This window comes from Desmodus rotundus, chromosome 5, assembly GCF_022682495.2.
Source record: "Desmodus rotundus isolate HL8 chromosome 5, HLdesRot8A.1, whole genome shotgun sequence".
NCBI lineage: Eukaryota > Metazoa > Chordata > Mammalia > Chiroptera > Phyllostomidae > Desmodus > Desmodus rotundus.
Window position 1 is genome coordinate 39824702 of NC_071391.1, and position 12477 is coordinate 39837178.

General features: G+C 43.0%; 1 protein-coding gene across 1 annotated transcript in view; it reads right to left on the minus strand.

Moving 5' to 3' along the window:
- Window positions 1–11772, minus strand: part of SWAP70 (switching B cell complex subunit SWAP70) — a 67801-nt gene extending 56029 nt beyond the window's left edge. The window contains exon 1 of the mRNA XM_024558671.4: window positions 11591–11772. Coding sequence (XP_024414439.3) covers window positions 11591–11689 — 99 coding nt within the window. The 5' untranslated portion in view covers window positions 11690–11772. The remainder of the gene's footprint in view (window positions 1–11590) is intronic.
- Window positions 11773–12477: the final 705 nt, after the last annotated feature.

The following is a 12477-nucleotide window of genomic DNA, read 5'->3' on the forward strand; positions in this document are numbered from 1 at the left end:
TTATTACCACTTAAAAATTTGTAAATGTCTTTTATATCTCTTCATCTGGAAACCTCTCTTTTCTGTTTTATTTTGGTGAAATGAAAAATATATATATTTACAAAGATCTTTATAGGCTCACTCATGACTCCAATCCCCTAACCTCATTTTTTTTTTTTAATTAAAGTTTTAGTTCCTCTACAGAAACAACTTTTACCACAGGGATTAACAGAAACAAATCACTGAAGATTAGGGAGGGACTACTCTACATGCCAAGTCCACAAGAATTAACCATATCTTTTACATTGTGTTTCACACAATAAAAGCCCTTCACTGCCACCTGCTTCCTTTGTATTTTCAACTGACCACTGGCCCGGCTCATTTACTTTCATAACTAGCAAGGGTAAAATTCTTTGAGACTAAACGCCTACATGAGAACAGGACACAGGACATTACTCAGAAGATGCATAAAAACACTTAGCTGAAAGTCTAGCATTAAGAAATGGATAAAAATTCAAACTACCCATGTTGTTCCTAAAAATTTTTTTTCACTCAGATCCTCACTAGTTATAAGCCCTTTTACTTCAAATGGGCAAAACAAAACAAAACCCTGTGTTTCTAAAAACAAGGGGATAAAAGTGCAGAGCCAATAAGCTTATTTCGAGACATTTCCAGCACTGACATGTAATTCACACTGCAACCACAATTGCAAAGCTATAATAGAAGTTGCAAAAATATCACTAGATTTTGCTATATTTAAGAAGACAACACTTATCATAACAAGAGTATTAGTTTTAAGGTACATTTTGATCTCTAAAAGGAACATAAGAAACCAGTAATAATGGTTACCTACAGGGCAGGGAACTAGTAGGGCCAGGTGTTGGAGGAAACTTACTTTTCACTTTTGTGAACCCTTTTGAACTTTATGAATTTTATACCATGTAGACATATGAACTACACACAAAGTTTCTGCCCTGGCTGGTGTGGCTCAGTGGACTGAGCGGGGGCAGGTTCAATTCCCAGTCAGGGCACGGCCCGGGCTATGCGACAGGTCCCCACTTGGGGACACATAAGCAACAACCAATCGCTGTTTCCTCCCTCTCTTTCTCCCTCCCTTTCTCTCTCTAAAAATAAATAAGTAAATAATCTTTTTTTGAAAAGTTTCTTTTTGATGTACATGTTTTAATAATAAATAGGCTTCATCTTTTTATTTTCTTAGGATTGCATGTACTTCTGACAACACTGGAGATTTAGCACGCTTCAGCAGGACCATTAAAATTCTAAATATTTGAAGATAATTTTAAACATTGATGGAAAATTATTGCCTCTACTTCAAGTAATATGCCCTATACCTGTCTCCATTATAACTTCTGCAAATTTACATCATAATCTGAAAGTAATGTTGTCTATTTCAGATGGCTTATTAATAAGGCTTCCTAAAACATGAAATCCACAAATAAGTGTCCCTCATTTTACACACACACACACACACACACAAAAGAAAGGCACGGACACCAAAACCAAACCAAGGAAAACATTGATTAAAAAAGAATTCCTCACATTAAACTCAACGATATTTACTCAGCTATCTACAGATACCTAGCACCTTCTATGGATACTTTTTAAAGTTTCCATCGATCTCTCTCAGGTTTGTTTGTTTGTTTAGAGAGAGAGAGACTGATTTGTTGTTCCACTTATTGATGCCTCGTTGGTTGATTGTTGTATGTGCCCTGAGTGGGGACGGGGATTAAAGCCACAACCTTGGCACATCAGAACGATGTTCTAAGCAACTGAGCTACCTGGCCAGGGCTCTCTCAGTAGTTAATACTCCCACAGAGTATACCAAAATTACATTCAAAACAAACAACACAGTTTGTTCTAAGGAAAGACTATTCATGAATGCAAGTTCAAAAGCAAGTAGAGAATGTGTTTCTAAAGATTTCTTTCCCCACTATTAGCCTATGGCTATGTACTTCAGAACCTGTGAAAACTAGATCCTTACATAATTAGAAAAAGCTTAACTTAAAACAATAACTTAGTTTAGTGTCTCTCTCTCTCTGCATTCCAGACTAAAAAAAGTAGACTAACACTAAATCATCAACATGACAATTTTAAAAAATGAGTTGCCTTCTAACAACCCAATTACAAATTAAGCTAATGCAGCTGATAACTTCTATTGGGTGCACAGGCTGAGTGTGGGGGTGAAGAATTGTACAGCTGTAACTCAGGTGGGGGACCAGAAATGCCAGACCTGAAGCCAGAGAGACAGGGGTTCCCCTACAGAAGGTACATAGTTGCCAGGAAAAAGTCCAAGGAGATCACAGAAAACGCAGGAAGAGGGGGAAAAAAATCAAGGTAAGGAAAGGGAGGCAGCAGTGGTTCCCTTCTTTCTTGGGGTGAGAGGTGGGCACTTTAGTAAACATCAAGACACTGGACTTCCAGGCAAGATGGAGGCATAGGTAAACATGCTCTGTGCCTCCTCGTGCAGCCACAGAAAGAATTACAAATAGACCTCAAAACAAATAACACCCAAAACCATCAGAAAATCAAGCTGTACAGAAGTACGACCACCAAGGATTTAAAGAAGGCACATTTATCCATATAGGCAGGCGGGGCAGAAACGAGGAGATGGGCAGAGAGGCGCAGGGACACAGTGTGGCAGCAGAGGCGGAGGCGACAGAATGGGTGGTCCCCCATTCATAAGTGGTGGATAAAAATTGGGAGGGATACCTTGGGAACGAATGATCCCAGCCCCAGGCCAGACTGCACACCCAGGGTTCCAGCACCAGGAAGACAAATCCCCATAACTACAGGCTGTAAAAACCAGTGGGGGTTGGCAGCATAAGAAACTGCCAGATTTTCGAAGCTGCCACAGACTTAAAACGTACATAGACCCACCCATCTGAGGTTCAGCACCAGGGCAACAGCTAGAAAGGCACCAATTACACAGGGCAAGTGGGGGGCAAACCTCCAGAAGCCAGGCAGTGGCAGTGTCCCCTCTCTGAGCCCTCCCCCTACACAGAACAACAAAGCAGTGAAGTGGGTTGCTGCACCCTGGTGATTACTTAAGGCTCTGCCCTACACAATTTATAGGTGCCTTTTCTACAACAGGCCATGCTACTAAGGGTGTCAAAGCAGCTCTACCTAATACACAGAAACAATCACAGGAAGGCTGTCAAATTGAGGAGACAAAGAAATACGGCCCAAATGAAAGAACAGAACAAAGCCCCAGCAAAAGAACTAACCAGAGGTATCTAACCCGCGGCCCAAGATGGCCATGAATGTGGCCCAACACAAAATTGTAAATTTACTTAAAGCCTTTTTGTTGCTCACAAGTTTTCGTTAGTGTTTGTGTATTTAATGTGTGACCCAAGACAACTCTTCTTCGTCCAGTGGGGCCCAGAGATGCCAAAAGTTTGGACACCCCATTTAATAAAACAGAAATAATCAACCTATCAGGTGCAGAGTTCAAAACACTGGTGATCAGGATGCTCAAAGAACTCATTGAGTGAGGCAACAAAATAAAAAGACCCATGGGGAAATGAAGATTACATTAAGTGAAATAAAGAAAAATCTACATGGAACCAACAGTGGAAGGGATGAAGCAGGGATTCAAATCAACGATTTGGAACATGAAGAAATAAGCATCCAACCAGAACAGCGGGAAGAAAAAAAGGAATTCAAAAAAACAGTCTAAGGTGCCTCTGGGACAGCTTCAAATGTACCAACATCCGAATCATAGGGATGCCAGAAGAAGAAGAGGAAGAGCAAGAAATTGAAAACTTATTGGAAAACATAATGAAAAAAAACTTCCTTAATTTGATGAAAGAAATAGACATGCAAGTCTAGGAAGCATAGAGAGTCCCAAACAAATTGCACCCAAAGGGAAACACACCAAGACACATCACAATTAAAATGCCAAAGGTCAAAAATAAAGAGACAATCTTAAAAGCAGCAAGAGAAAAGCAGAGAGTTACCTACAAAGGAATTCCCATAAGACTCTCAGCTGATTTCTCAAAAGAAGCTTTGCAGGCAAGAAGGGACTGGCAAGAGGTACTTTGTCAAAGTGATGAAAAGCAAGGACCGACAACCTAGATCTATCCAGCAAAGTTATCACTTAGAATTGAAGGGTAGATAAAAGTGCCTCCCAGACAAGGTCAGGTTAGAGGAGTTCATCATCACCAAGCCATTATTACATGAAATGCTAAAGGGACTTATTTAAGAAAAAGAACAAGATCGAAACCATGAACGTTAAAATGGCAACAAATTCACAACTATCAACAACTGAATCTGAAAAAACAAACTAAGCAAACCACCAGAACAGGAACAGAAACATAGATCTAGAGATCATTCGGAGGGTTTTCAGGTGGGAGGGGGAAGGGGAAAAGGGGGGGGAAAGGTGCAGGGATTAAGAAGCATAAATGGTAGGTACAGAACAGACAGGGGGAGGTTATGAATAGCATAGGAAATGCAGAAGCCAAAGAACTATAGGCACGACCTATGGACATGCACTAACGGTGGGGGGATTGCAGGAGGGAAGAGGGGTACAAGGTGGAGGGCGTGCAAAGAGGGGGAATACTGGGGCAACTGTGATAGCATAATCAATAAAATATATTTTAAAAATAAAATAAAATAACTGAAAGCAGGAAAAAAATAAAAGGAAGACATTGACCTGCAATGACCTCGTGCTCCATGATTTTAACAAGAAAACGTCACTGTGACTAGATGACACCCCAGACCTGCCTCAGGAGCAGTCTCTGCAAGTCACAGTGGTTTTTAAACTCTGCGTTCTGTATCTTTATCTGCTTACATCTAATGAAAGTCTGTGTGTACGACAAGAAAACAATATCTTTCAGATACTATTCATTGTTTCTTTGGATTTTAAGTTTCAAAATGTATTTAGGTAGTAATTTTTGGTTTACTCAAAGACATGCTATTCGTTAATACTCAATTAAATATAAAAAATAAGTTTTTATGGCCCTCGAGGAAGATGTTTAATATAGCAGTGACCCAAGCGCTTTTATCTAAATGAGCACTGTACTGCAAAGAAAGCTCTTTAGAGGTAAAAAATAAAGTTATTTCTACAATGATGACAATACGCCAAACTTTTTACAACTTCTCTTTAGAGAAGAAATATGTAGTTTATGAGCTCTGGCAAGGAAGAATCAATCTCATTACTTTACAATCTCCAAAATATATATATAACAATAATAATAATAATAAAATAATAATAAAAATTAATTTTCACAGATAAGCGACCATGTCTGTCTTCAAAATCTCTTTTCCCTCAGCTCCAGAGTTGCCTTAAAGTGTTCTTATCTCTAATTTCTGGCCCCCTGGATTCTATTTTTTCTCACCACCCACTGTAGCCATTCTCCAAGGGCACTGACGAATCTCTTCTCCCCTTTTTCTGAGCTTCAACTACCAGGTCCTATACCAACAGCCCCACACTTCCCAACATCATCATCTCCAGCTAAACATCCACCCATCAAAGATCTAAAAAAAACACCTCTACTTGATCAAAACTAACTATATCTTCTCTAAGCAGCTCCTTCTCCTAACTTTCCTGTTTCTACTAAAAACCACTACTATCCACTGGTTCATCCACAGTTGAAATAGGAGATTTTTCTGATTCTGTCCTTTTCATTTCTCTTCACACTCAATCTCACGGGTTCAGGCCTGCGGACAGCAGAGTTCCTTCACTTACCATCTCCCCGTGTCGATCCTCACCACCTCCAATCCCTTACCTCTCAGCTGGGCTGCTGCAACTGCCCAATCCACTCCAAGCCAGCACTTACGTCGCCGCCTAAGTGACTTCCTCAACTGCAAGTCTGATCATGGCTCGTCACCTCCGGGAAACTTGAAGGCCCTGTGGCATCTACCTAACTAACCTGGCACTCAAAGCCATTCACCCCAACCTATTTCTGCAGCTTTATCACCAGAAATAACCCTTACCTTATACATACACACAAACACATACCCATTCCTATTTTATACTCCAATCAAAATAACTTTCACAGAAATTCCCCATTAATGCCTGCTTAATTCCTGTCTGCTGCAATAGCTCACAGGGATGCCTTAGAGTTAATAGCAGTCAGTAAATATCCATTGAATAAACGAATGAATAGAATGGGCTTAATCCTCCCCATTACTACATAATCACATCCTAGCTTTCTTCAGAGTTCATTTCAAAGGTTTTTTCATGAAGTAATCCCACCAGTAAAACGTCGTTGCCTCTTTATCTACAATCTCATAGCCCTTGTCTTCTGCCCCACTCAAAATCTTCTATCCAATAATATTTCTGTATTTTTCTTTTTTTTATTTCTGTATTTCTTATCTCTACAATCAGACTTTGTATTTTTTAAAGACAGGAAAATTGTCTGATATCTATCTATCTCTATGTAGATATATCTCAATTGGTTGATCATTCTATTTGCCTACCGAAATTTAAACACTTTTAAGACAAAGATTCACACTTGTTTCTTTTTCTTCCACCTTTACCATTAGCACAGGGCACAGTATCTACACATTAAATGTCCATTACATAATTATTAAACATACCCATTCATTTTGTCAAAAATTGTGAAGGTAATTCAAAAAGTGTCGAAGTATTGTAGAATGCCCACAGTTTCGAAAGTGATCAATTTTAACCCTAATTTTGGATATGTAATTTTTAGTCTGCTATTTAATAAAACAATTACAGTAGTCCCTGTAATTGGAAGATACATTCCAAGACCCCCAGTGGATGCCAAAAAACACAAATAGAACCAAACCCTAGCTACACTGTTTTTTCTACACATACATAACCATAATAAAGTTTAATTTATAAATTAGGCACAGTAAGAGATTAACAATAACTAATAATAAAGTAGAACAACTTTAGCAATACTGTAGTAAAAATTATATGAATGTGGTTTCTCTCTCTCTCAACAACTGATTTGATAACCAAGATGGCTACCAACAGGTGGATCGAGTGTACAGCACAGACGTGACCGACAAACAGAAAATACACATCCAGGGCGGGGCGGGGCTGGATGGTGGGGGGCGGGTGGGGATGGATGGGGGTGGGGCAGGGCTGGATGCTGGGGAGTGGGGCTGGATGGGGAGGTAGGGGAGGAGCAACACACCACCAGATTTCAACACACTACTCAAAAAGGCAGGCAACTTAAAACTGATTAATTGTTTAGTTCTGCAATTTCTCATTTACTAACTTCAGACAATGGCTGACCCCTGGTAACTGAAACCATGCAAGGCAAAACCACGGACAAGGGGGGTAGGTTCTACATGAGATATTTCCTCCCAGGAGATACTAACTCTTAAGACCTTACAAATACTAATCTTTTTATGAAATTATCATGGTACCTTACACAGACTAAACACACAAAAGGTGGTCGTATGAACAAACAAATGAACAAATGAAGGCCAAAACCCTATGCCTAGCCAATAGATCAATGAACAGCAAACTTCAGAGTAAAAAGAAAAGATAAAGACCTAAATAGAAGATTTTTGGGTTTTGGTTTTTTTAGTACTTTCAATTCCAGACACATTGGTAAGAGGAACAGAACTGAGTCAATCCCAGAGTCTCTCAGTTAAGTAGACAGGGAGAGCCAGAATACAATTGCACAGTTGCCTTATCAGCTATGAACTGGGATTTAATACTTCCTGCCAGCCTGCAGTCAAGAATCATCTGAACACTTTTTCTACTAGCAGCCACAAGGACAATTTTGAATGGAGAATAACAAAAGTAATAGAAATCATCTCATTTATGCAATCAACTAGAAGAGAAAAAAATGAAGAAACACTGGCTCGAAAGTCAGAAAATCTGGGTTCTAGATTTAGCTACTACTTAATAACTGTGAGTTTGGGCAAGTCACCAACATCTCAAGCTTCATCTATTTTATCTACAAAGTTAAAAAGTAATCTGGGAGTGTCTAGGAGAAAACAACACTATGCTTCTCTTGAAAGATCAAATAAAAACTGATGGTTGAAAAATTTTAACATCATTTGATGGGGTTTTCAATGTATGAAAATTAATCAGTATGGCAACTACAAAATAAAACAGGGAGGTAAAAGGAACCTATGTACCGATAAGGTTTCTACCTTCCTCATAAAGTGGTAAAATATCAATTCTAAATAAGCCGTAAAAACTTAGGTTATATATTTTATATATATACTATATATATTATAATCCCTAGAGCAACCATTTTAAAAACTATACAAATAAATATAGTTTAAAACTCAGTATTAAAACGGAATACTAAGCCCTGGCCAGGTAGCTCAATCAGTTTGAGCATCATCCTCATACTCCAAGGTTGCAGGTTCAATCCTGGGTCAGGGCACATACGAGAATCAACCAGTGAATGCATAAATAAGTGTAACAACAGTCCTGGCCAGGATGGTTCAGTTGGTTAGTCATTGTCCTGCAAGGCAAAAGGTTACCAGTTCAATTCATTGGATTCCCGGGGAGGGCATGGTCAGGGCACGTGCCTGGGTATCGTATCAGCTGTGTGGGAGAGGCAACTTGACCAAAGTTCCTCTCTCTCTCCCCGCCCCCCCACCCTCTCTCCCTTTCTCTCTTTCTGAAGTCAATAAATAAAAAATAAAATAGAATACCAAAATATATTCAAATACTCTAAAAGAAGGAAGGAAAGGAAAAACAGAGGAACAAAAAAAGATAAAACAAACAGAACCAATGAAAAATTAGTAGCCCTAAAACTAACCATATCAATAATTATATTAAATGTAAATGGTCTGAACACACCAAGACAGAGATTGTCCAAACAGATTTTAAGAACAAGACCCAACCATATATTATCTATAAGAAACCCACTTAAAATTTAGTGGTATGGCAGGATAGTTATAAGCCAGGAAAATTCCTTAACAAGTAGAAATAGGGAAACTGAGACAAAAGAATTCAACAAGGCCAAACAATTTCAGCAATTTATAGCCAGCTGATGAATCACAAGGTTTTATCTTTCCTTAGGAGCAAATGGTTTACATATTCCAGATCATCCTAGGGCAGATCAGCCTCAGTCCTGGTCCAGACAGGCCTCGGTCCAGGTCTCTCTTCGATGACATTCTTTGAAAGTAAAACTAACCAGCCCTGGCTGGGGTCACTCAGTGGACTGAGTGCCAGCCTTCGAACCAAAGGGTCGTCGCTAGTTCGATTCTCAGTCAGGGCACATGCCTGGGTTGTGGGCCAGGTCCCCAGTGGGGGGGCGTGTAAGAGACAACCACACATTGATGTTTCTCTCCCTCTCTTCCTCCCTCCCTTCCCCTCTCCCTAAAAATAAATAAAATCTTTAAAAAAGAAAACTAACCAGAAAATAACCCTGACTCCTCTATATACACATTTGGATGAATCAACATATTGAAGGTCACACCTGGAAAACGAATATTCTGTTAAGACCCTCCCCTGAGACCTCCTCTGAGACCTCCCCTAGGATAAAAGCCTCAAGAAAAAGGACCCAAAGTACAACCTTGCTAGAGCACACCCACACCTTGTATCTGTTCTCTTCCTCCTAAACTCTAAGGGTCCCCACGAGACTTGCAACCAGGACAGCAATGGGAAGTCGCAGCTCATCCTGGACTTACCCCCGATCCTATCTCCAAGGCCTCCTTTTTCTCTGACTTTTCAGTGAGCTAAAAGCAGCCCCATCTAGGGTCTCTCCTGTTGCTTCTTCTATCCTAAGTTCTTCCTTCATTTCACTCTCCCCAGCTTTAAGAAACATACCTTCAAATCACCTGGACTCGTGTTATGAAATCAAGAAGTCAAGAACCCACATACTACCGGACAGCCCGAGGCAGACTTGCTCTGGGCCCAGTCCCCATCTGGTAACAGTGGTACAGGTAAATTAACAGTAAAAAGCTAAATGCAGATCTAGCCCTGGCTGGTGTGGCTCAGTGGATTGAGTGCCAGCCTGTGAACCAAAGGGTCACTGGTTGGATTCCCAGTCAGGGCATATGCCTGGGTTGCAGACCAGGTCCCCAGTAGGGGGTGCACTAGAGGCAACCACACTTTGATGTTTCTCTCCCTCTTTCTCCCTCCCTTCCCCTCTGTCTAAAAATAAATAAATAAAACCTTTTTAAAAAATTGTTTTAAAACAATACATTCAGCTCTATTCATGATCACAAGAAACTAGAAATAACACAATTCTTCAAGGGTGACTAGCTTAACCGTGGTACATCCATACAATGGAATATTACTACTTAGCAATAAAAGAAGTATTGATACATACAACATAGATAAATTTCTAAGGCATTATGCTGAGTAAAAGAAGCCAATGTCAAAAGGTTATATACTATACGACTCCATTTATATGACCCTGTGGAAAAGATACAACTACAGCAATTAAGAACAGATCATTGCTCACAGTTGAGGGTTAGGGGTGGCATGAGGGAGATTTTGGGGAAACCAGAAACCTGACTTTGGTAGTTGTTATACAAATCTATCTATGTGTTAAAACTCATAGAGCTATACACCAAAAAAGTCCATTTTACTGTATGGACTTAAAAAGTAAATTAAATAAAGATTAAGTGGATGACTTCCGTGGACCCTTCCAGAGTATGATTTTGTAAAAGTGAACAAGGGCAAAAGAAACACAAGAGGCGTGCTAAATCTTCCTGGCATAAAAGCCATTACTCATAAGAACCTCCTGATTACTGCAAAAATATACGAAGCAAACCCAATCTTCAGAAATTAATTCCCAGGGGAGGCTAAGAAAACAAGACATTCAGATCCAAAGTGTGTATATTTGAAAGTGCCTGTGAATGGTTCTTCTTGTCTGTCTCCGTATTTTATACGTTCAAGAAGCTGCCAATTTCTCCTGGCTAAGTGCCACTTCTCCTGCTTGGGGTCACTCAATTTACAAGCACTTCCTTTATCCATACCTTCTACTCTCACTCAATGATGGGGTCTCTGGCAATCACAGCCCAGACTCTGCAGAAGCAGCTGCTTTTGCAGGGTGCCAGAAAGATCAGCGCTCCTCGCCCGGAACTGAGGTCCCAGCGGGCCACGGCACACCCTCCAGCAGTTCCAGACCTGAGGACGCTAGGTGGGGAGCTCCTCCTCACAAGTCACACAGCGTCCTCTCCCGCCAACCCCCCCCCCCCCCCGAGGAGGAGGCCGAAGGAGGCAGCGTTCTGGGGCACTTCTCCCGAGTCTGATCTGCCCGGTTGCCCTGGGTGCAGCGGGCCGGTTTGAGCGGAGTCCCGCTATAGAAGTGGCCCTCGGACAAGTCCCTTCCGCTCCCAGACTACGGAGTAAACTCTCCATAGGTTCACTAAGGCGGCGTCCCACTGCCCTCTCCGAGTCCGAAGCTTCGGGGGCCCCGGATCCAACAGAGAGCCCGGCTAGCCGCTCCAAGGCCCCACCCCCGCCTTCCCTGGCTCCAGGGGAACCCTGAGGGGACCAAAGCACCGCACCGGCCCGAGGCCAAGAGGGAAGCAGAAAATGCCAAACCACGGTCTCTATCGGGTCCGCCCAGAGCAGGCCGCTGGGCAGCATTCCCGCCCGCCCCTCGCCGTGGCTACCCTCCCCCGGGTCCCGCTTCCATCCAGTAGCGGGGCGCGCTCCTGGGAGCCGCGGGGGGGGCCGGGGCAGGGTACCCACCTTGAGCTGGGACTTGGAGACCTTGCCGCTGTGGTCCAGGTCCAGTGCGGTGAAGGCATGCCAAATAGCCTTGAGCAGCTCGTCTTTCAAGACCCCCATGGCCGCGGCCGCGTAACCCGAACTGACCAGCCCGCCCCGCCAGCCTCTCGCCGAGTGTGACACCCCGGGCCACCGCCCTCCCGCGGCTCCGTCACCTGACCCCGCAGGCCCCGCCCCTCCGGCCCCGCCCCCCGCGCGCCTGCCCAGACCCGCGGGCTGCGGGAGGGGGGGGGTGGAGTGAGGGGTGGGTCGGTGGGCCCTCGGTCCCGCCAAGATGGTAAAACACCGCCCACGGTCCCCTCGGGGTCCCCAGGCCAGCTGGGGCCATTTCGGGGCTCGCGTGCGCCCGAAACAGGAGCCTCCATCCCAAGGGAAAATATGAGAGTCGAGGTGGGCACCGTGTCCGGTTCCAGCCGGCTCCTCGCAGTGCAAACGGGTGCCCTGGTCCTGCTCCGGGAGCGAGGTCACTGTCTGAGGAGACTAGACGAGACCCCGAAAAGTCCCCGGCGGGATCTCAAAGCCTAGCGCAGTCCCTAGAGGGAGAGGATGTGCTGGGGGATGGGAGGCAGAGGAGCGTTTCCGAGGGATGTTGATTCATTCATTTCGCAAACGTTTCTTGATGCCTACTGTTTGCACAGACATGAGGTTTAAGGTGGGTTTAGACGTCAGGGAGTCAGAAAAGTCAAACTTTTCTTTCCAACCCTCCGCTGCTGAGGGTCAGTTGACAACTTTGGAAGTGTTTGATCCGGGTTGTGCTGCTGTTCCTGGTGTTCCTGTGCTTGCACAAAAATCTGGACCCACCCCAGCAAATCACCCCACCCATCATACTAATCAGAGTGGGTGGACCT